At 35.4% G+C, this 7967-nt stretch overlaps 2 protein-coding genes across 2 annotated transcripts; one reads left to right on the top strand and one right to left on the bottom strand.

Annotated features, from left to right (window-relative positions):
* Window positions 1-2631: 2631 nt before the first annotated feature.
* Window positions 2632-3573, top strand: LOC100766051 (olfactory receptor 51I1). Its single transcript, XM_027408009.1, has one exon. It carries the CDS (start codon window positions 2632-2634, stop codon window positions 3571-3573), a length of 942 nt encoding a protein of 313 aa, XP_027263810.1.
* A 2745-nt stretch (window positions 3574-6318) lies between these two features.
* Window positions 6319-7272, bottom strand: LOC100766345 (olfactory receptor 51G2). The gene has a single exon (XM_027408010.1). It carries the CDS (start codon window positions 7270-7272, stop codon window positions 6319-6321), a length of 954 nt encoding a protein of 317 aa, XP_027263811.1.
* Between the last annotated feature and the right edge of the window lie 695 nt (window positions 7273-7967).

Below are 7967 nucleotides of genomic sequence, written 5' to 3'. Positions count from 1 at the left end.
TTTCCCAGTCCTCCATTCCTCCCAACACCCATCCCCATCTCCTACCTCCCCTATACCCACACCCCCTCACTTCCATCTTTTCCTTCCTAGATTCACCTCCCCAACCCCGATCTCCCTTTAGAAAAGAGCAGGCCTCCAAGACACAACAAATGACACAACAAATGACCTCCAAAATGACACAACAAAATACATTAAGACAAGGCAAAAGCCCTAACATCAAAGCTGGACAAGGCAACTCAAGAGGAAGAAAATAGTCCCAGGAGCAGGCAAAAGAGCCAGAAACACTCCCTCTGTTAGGAGTCCCAGAAAAACCACCAAACTGAAAGCCATAACATATACACAGATGACTTGATGCAGAACCATGCAAGCCCAGTGCTTGCCACATCAGTCTCTGTGAGCCAATATGTGCACTGCTTAGTTGATTAAGTTGCTGTTTTTTAAATTCAATTCAGTTATTATTTAAATAGAAAAAATGTGAAAATTCAGTATTGATTAAACTACTGATCTGCATAATATATTTAGTGTAAGCTATACATAATGAATTCCAGCTAGGTTAATGACTGGAGATTGCTAGATGGACAACTCACAGAAACATTTAAGAACTCTAACTGTGGAAGTTAAGAGTAGATTTAATTTCAGAGATTCTAAATTCAAAGTTGTCTGGAAGTAATGTTAGAGCTGTGACCTTTTAATACTGCTTCTCATTTTGTGGTGACCCCCAAACATAAAATTATTCTCATTAATACTTCATAGCTGTAATTTTGCTGCTGTTACTAATCATTATGTAAATTATTTTGAGATAGAGGTTTGTCAAAGGGGTCGAGAACCACAGGTTGAGAGCCACATTGTTAGAGATTAAAATGAAAATATGTATTTTCTGAAAAGCATCCAGAATCAAAGAATAAATATAGTTAGATATGAAGGAAGAAACTATTGACAGCAGTTGTTTCTTAATGCCCGTAGAAAAAGAGACATTTAAAAGTACAGAAACATAGTTCATTAAAATAGAAACATTTCAAATCATTTAACTTTTTAATGGAAATCAAGAAAGACAAATTTTCACATAGAAATTATTTTAGATGATAAAGTACTTTTAAAAGATCACAAAGAGTAAATATATCACCGTTACATGAGATTACTTTTTAAGTTTATAATTCTTTATCAATAATTATTAAAAATTATTATCAAATTATTGGAATTATTGTAAAGAATACTAACATGCTTTAAAATTACATTTCTATCATGGAAGTAAAAGTCTGACTAAGGAAGATAAAATGACACACGATAAATGATTATATAATTACTTTATATAAAAATTCAAAATAAACATAAATAATATAAATACATACCTTAAAATTATATTAAATATTATAGGTGTATACATTCTGGTACATTGAAGTATATTTGCACAGCATTTACAGAATACTAAAAAGACAAAGAATGCACATGGAATGGGAATTCAGGTTCAAGATGAAGGAATTTTAATAATATAGAATGTAAATAAATTGAGATGTGTAAAAACCACTTGGACAATTCATTAAAGAGAAGAGCCGAACAATATGTCAAAAATGAAGTACTCAACAGTTACATTTTGACATTGGTTGAATGAATTTTCTAAATGGTTATTGTAGACAACAGTGAGACTCTCTTCTGTGTGAAATACAGTATGCAATACCAGTAAATATACACGTATACAAACAGATTTCCCTTCCAAAAGAGTCACAATAAGTGTATCTCAATACACAAATATGTGTCACACATGTATGTGTGGTGGGGGTGAGGGGGAGTGATGTTTGTTTTGAACTATGATTTTGTCTCCTACAGTGAGAAGATACGAGCACTGAGTACTCTGCTCTACAGGGTAACTTTTTCTGTTTTATAATTGTAACCATGAAGATATATGTTCATGCCTATGTGCACAAGCATACACACCCAGAATATCAAGGACGACATTATATATCCTGCTTTAGCACTCCACCATATTTCCTTGAGGCAAGGTCTCTAGCAGAACCTGAAGATTGGCTTATAGCCAGTAAGTCCCATTGACCTGTGTTCTGTCTCTGATCCCACAGTGCTGAGATTTCAGAAACCTGCCACTATGCTTTGCTTTTTTTTTTTTTTTTTTTTTTTTTTTCATGCTTCTGGGTATTTGTAATCAGATCCTTAAATTAGCCCAAGTACTCTGAGGCACTGAATCGTTACTCCAACCCCATGTTTGTTTGTTTATCTGTTAAGACTTTCAAACAATTCTTTTGTAAAGTACTGCTACTTGTGTTTGCTGTCTCATACTTTTCTTCCTAAGCTCTTGGATCCAGCTGGTTTGGAAATGGGCTGAACAAAAAATGCGCTATTCATTTTCACTGACATCTTAGCTGGCTCATTTATACATGGAGATTAGTAATGAAAAGGATTGTCTATCCTCAAGGCAGTCTTCAGGAGAACATTTGTCTCTTGGTAGAACCTTTAAATTCATAAGCCCCTCATCCTTAGACTATGTCTTTCACAGGTGACATCTCGAATGTTCATTAGAACTTCCTGAATTCAAATCCCTGAATTTGACATTTAACTTTTGCTTCCTTCTAGGGTTCAATGTCAAAGAAAGTGTTTGCACAGTGATTCTCACAGTTGCCCATGTCTGAATTCAATACCACATTTCAACCTTCTCTCTTCATCCTCACTGGTCTCAGAGGGCTGATGGGTGCCCGCATGTGGCTAGGACCACTCCTAAGCCTGATGTACATCACTACAATGGCAGGGAACTGTACTGTAATTTACTTAGTGAGGACAGAACGGAGTCTGCAGGAGCCTCAGTACTATTTTTTGTCTATGTTGGCGGGGGCTGACATTGTCTTGTCTTTCTCCACACTTTTCTCTGTTTTAAAAGTCTTTATCTTTGACCTCTATGAAATTGCATTTGATAGCTGCCTTGCTCAGCTCTTCTTCATCCATGCATCCTCCTCCATGGGCTCAGGAATTCTGTTGGCTATGGCTTTTGACCGCTTTGTGGCCATCAGTCAACCCCTGCAATACACCACAATACTTACAAACTCAAGAGTCACCAAGATGGGACTGGCAGCCTTTCTACGGGGTGTAGCGCTCATGACTCCCTTGCCTATTCTGCTCAAGAGGCTACCATTCTGCAAGGGGCAGATGCTGTCTTATTCCTACTGTATCCACCCAAATGTCATGAAACTAGCTTGTGGACAAGTCAAAATCAATATTTTCTATGGACTTGTTTTGGTTATATTTTCCTTTGGGGTAGATTTTCTGCTCATAGCCATTTCTTATGCTCTGATATTTCAAGCAGTCATGGGGATTGCTTCCAGAGAAGGTCAGATGAAGGCACTCAACACTTGTTTGTCTCATATATTTATTGTCTTTATTTACTATGGCCCTTTGCTGGCAATAACAGTAATGCATCGAATCAGCCACAGAAGTTCTCCAATAGCACATGCAGTCCTAGGAAATATCTACCTCTTTATGCCCCCAATGCTCAACCCAATTGTGTATAGCCTGAAGACCAAGCAGATTCGTTCTGCCCTGAGAAAGTCTTTGAAGATCCAGACAAGATGAACAATTCAGAAACTTAATTCAAACAGCTTCAATAAAGAAAAGTACAATTCTCAATTTTACAGTTAACATGATTGTTTATTTTGTTGTATTTTTACAACTGGGATCTGTATATAGATATGAAAATGAGATAGAATATTGAATATATGGATTTTATAAGGAAAGACACTGTATTTATGTAATAAAAATGTATTTTCTCCTGTATTTCTTAATGTATAATTTGATTTGATAGACTTCATAAAATAAACAGTAGAAAAATGTTCTTGGCTCGATATTTTGTTAGCCTCTGTTCATGGATAAGTTCATTATGTTTTATAGTTGCAAATGAGAGTTATAATTAAAGAATTTTTAAGTTAAGAAACTTCGATAAATCCCCATTCCTATTCTTTTGCTTCTGCTTTCTTTTCTTTCATCAAGATTTTACTCTATTTTATTTACTAAAATACCCCCTTCTTTCTTAAACTATCTCCATGAGAAAAAATTCATATCCGTCTTCTAGACCATTTTAGCTACCCCTGCTATAGAGTGTGTGGGTCATAGCAGTCAATTAGGACATTATTTTGTATCTTTTTCCCACAAAATACTCCACATCTGCACCCACATTCTTTAGAAGAAAAAAATTCCACTTTCCTATCGATCCCACCATTGCTAACTAGTTCTGTATCTTTGATTTGCTCCACAGTTATAGAACACTGTATAGTCAGTCACTTTGAGAAGCTTGTCTGATCTACTGATGGGTATGCACACATGGATATCTTCTTTGTAGTGTAGTCTTAAAATCTACGGAAAACAAAGTTAAATTCATGAACTTTTTCAAATACATTTTTCCTCTCAAATTCCCTCTGTACACAAGTGATGACTTTTTTTTAATGTTTCCAGAGTGAAAAGTAATTTCTACATATCTTTTAAATTTCTTTTTCATTAATATCATTCACCTACATCTCCTAAACTTATCTTAAATCCTTTCACTTTTCTACATGCCAGTATTAGCTAAACTATGCTCTGCTTCATGTAATGTGCAGTAGAATTCCAAACATCTAACCTCACCTGAAGTTTAAACTCACTTTTACCTTGTTATATAAAAGTGTTTTAAACAAATATGATTATGTTAAATCTTTATTTCCAAATTAGTGACACAATGTGTGTTGTGTGTTTGTTTTGACAAGTTTAACCATATCTATATGTGAATTGATCTATGATCCAACCTGCCTATCATTTTTGTTTTGTTTTTGTTTTTTGTTTTGTTTTGTTTTGTTTTTGAGACAGAGTTTCTCTGTGGCTTTGTAGGCTGTGCTGGAACTTGCTCTAGGCTGGCCTCGAACTCACAGAGATCCTCCTGCCTCTGCCTCCCAAGTGCTGGGATTAAAGGCTTTCGTCACCAATGCCCAGCCTATCATTTCTTTCATACTCTAATGTTACCAAATCTTAGGGGCTCAGAACATTGATTCAATACATTTTTGCCTGCTTCTATTTATGTATGACAGTACAGTTTTTTTTCTTTCCTTAATAAAGTACTTAATTATACTTTAAGAAGTGAGCTAATGATAGACTTTTGTAACTGCCAAGAGTTCAAAATGTCAATGATTAGAATTTCATCGTACATCCTGTGACCCCTAAATTGGAATAATCATATAAGATTTAGCCCTTAATCATTTGTACCTGATGCTCTCTCTAGGTAGATACTATCAGAATTTAATTGAATCAAAGGACACTCAGGTAATCTTCACTGGAAAATTACCCACTTTTATTTTGGAAACACACACACACACACACACACACATACACACACACACCAGAATTTTCTGTGCTGAATTAAATCATGCTCTAAGTATTGGGATTGGGTTTTCCCTTTTATTCTCTGATCATGTGCATGATACATGAGAGAAAAATAAAGAGGAGAAGGATATTTCCAAAATATAACAGAAATTAATAACAAAATAAATATACTCTATACTAGACTTCAAATATAAAACTCTAACAATAGCCAAGTACTGAATAATTTAAAATATATACATGGAATAATTTCCTAAAATATCATCAGGTTAACTGTCTTAGGGGAGCACTATCAGAGTGAGGGCATTTTCCATCCCAAGCAAAGAACTACAATGGCCTAGAATAGCAACCTTAGCAGAATCAGTCTATAAATCAATTTTATTTGTTAGTAGATAAATAAATGTAAAAGCTGATGCACATTCATGGGTCCACTCTTTTATTGACCTTTGTCATGCTTCCTCCAGAGGAACTTCTATTATTATACTCTACTTCTCCCAAGGATAACATTCTGTTCTATTCCCACAACTCAGAATATGCTGCTGTCTTTGATTCTTTAGATTGATTATTTAAAATTTAAAAGAACAATTTATTTCCAAAGTTTTATATTATAGTAAATAAATTAAAAATCAAAAATTGACATTTTCCCCATTCTGTTAGTAGCTAAGCTTGTTTTTGTTTTCCAAAAGATGAGTAGCATTACTTAGCCCTTCAAATTTTGCATAGCTCATGTGTTTCTTTAAAAGAAGTAACTAAACAAAATATATACATATCCCACTCTGAATTTCTTAATTAACTCTCATTTCATAATGTAGTAGACCAATATTTCTTTTCAATGTTAATCAAAATAACATCCTTTTCTTAAAAGACACGAATCGCTCAATTCTCAGAATATCTTGAAATAAAAGCATGCTCTTTGAAGCAGGTAGACTACAGGACAGAGAAGGAGGGCATCTCTTTCACTAAGGACATATATGACTATTTGAGCAAGCTTCTTCTATCTTTGAATACTTTACACACTGCAGACCTTATCTGTTTGGTTTTTAAGCTGTAAACCAAGGGGTTCAGGACAGGAGTCAAGAAGAGGAAGAGATTAGCCATAGTAACATGGAGAAGAGGAGATGTAAATGTGCCAAACCTGTGAATTAGGGCCAGAACAATGAGTGGTACGTAAAATATAAAGACAGTAAAGATGTGGGAGACACAGGTGTTGAGCGCCTTTAGCTGCCCATCACCCGAGGCAATACCCAGCACTGTTTTCAAAATCAAGATGTAAGAGATGACAATAAATACAGAGTCAACTCCAAAGGAACAGAGGACTAGAGACAATCCATAGATAATATTGACTTTGACAGGACCACAGGCCAGCTTCATAATATCAGGATGGTAGCAGTAGCAATGAGATAGAATGACACCCTTACAGAAGGGCAATCGCTTTAGCAGAATGGGTAAGGGTACCATTAACACCACACCCCTGACAACAGCTGAAAGTCCCATTCTGATAATCCGAGGGGATGTTAAAATCACAGTATAGTGTAATGGATTACGAATAGCTACAAACCGGTCAAAAGCCATGGCCAGTAGAATGGCTGACTCCATGGAAGAGAAAGTATGGATGAAGAACATCTGTGTCAAACAGGAGTGAAATTCAATTTCTCTGTGATTTAGGAGGAAGACATTCAGTACTGTAGGCAGAGTTGATACAGACAGACCCACATCTGTAGCTGCCAGCATAGATAGGAAGATGTACTGAGGCTCATGCAGGATGGAGGTGGTTTTGATAACAAAGAGGATGGTGCAGTTTCCTAGGAGGGCTATTAGGTACATGACACATAGTGGGATAGAGAACCATATCTGCACATCTTCTAGCCCAGGGATGCCTGTGAGAAGAAGGGTAGGTGGCTGGAACCAGCTACTATTTCTAATCTCCATAAAGATATCTCTTATCCAGCCTATGTCAGCTTCCAAAGATTTCTGTTGTAAGACAAAAAAAAAAAAATGGTAGACTTTAACGCGATAGATAATTCATAATGTTTCTCTGGGTCAACACTAATTCTAACATGCTTATATAAAAAATAAGGTTACCAAACCTATATGAATAGCTGACTTCAGCTTGGAAATGAATAACTGCTATTAAATGCAGGAAATAATAGGATTCCTTTGATTTAGCAAACCCAATCTAATAACACTGATCAAGTATAAATGAAAATTAAGGACATAATTTATTGTGTCTCAGTGGTGACAGCAAAGTATTCTCAAAATCTCAGTCAGATGTCACCTAATTATGTGTCTATATGCTTCATTTGCACTAAACTTATCAGAACTTTCAGAATAGTCCTTGTACTTTCCCACATATCAGCATCATTCTTGGCAACACTCAAGTCTCTGGTAAGGTGAACATTTTTTTTTCTGATATTTCTTCTGTAGAAATAAAACTGTCATAATACTTAAGTCATCTGGCCAACTTCATTTGCTTACCCTCATTCTTCCAATGAACTTCTATGTCATTTGATATTTTCTTCTAGAATGATAGGCTTATTCTTTCAAAAGAGGATATTGATCAAAATATGAGAAAGTGATGAAATAACTAAAACAGTGATTGTTAGTTTTCTTAACCAGTACTAAAA

The sequence above is a fragment of the Cricetulus griseus genome, chromosome 3, assembly GCF_003668045.3.
Source record: "Cricetulus griseus strain 17A/GY chromosome 3, alternate assembly CriGri-PICRH-1.0, whole genome shotgun sequence".
Lineage (NCBI taxonomy): Eukaryota > Metazoa > Chordata > Mammalia > Rodentia > Cricetidae > Cricetulus > Cricetulus griseus.
Note: the sequence above shows the minus strand (reverse complement) of the source record. Positions and strands in the feature narration are given on the sequence as shown.

Excerpts from the sequence above, each read along its gene's own strand:
- LOC100766051 (XM_027408009.1), top strand. The coding sequence starts at position 2,632 with ATGTCTGAATTCAATACCACATTTCAACCTTCTCTCTTCATCCTCACT.
- LOC100766345 (XM_027408010.1), bottom strand. The coding sequence starts at position 7,272 with ATGGAGATTAGAAATAGTAGCTGGTTCCAGCCACCTACCCTTCTTCTC.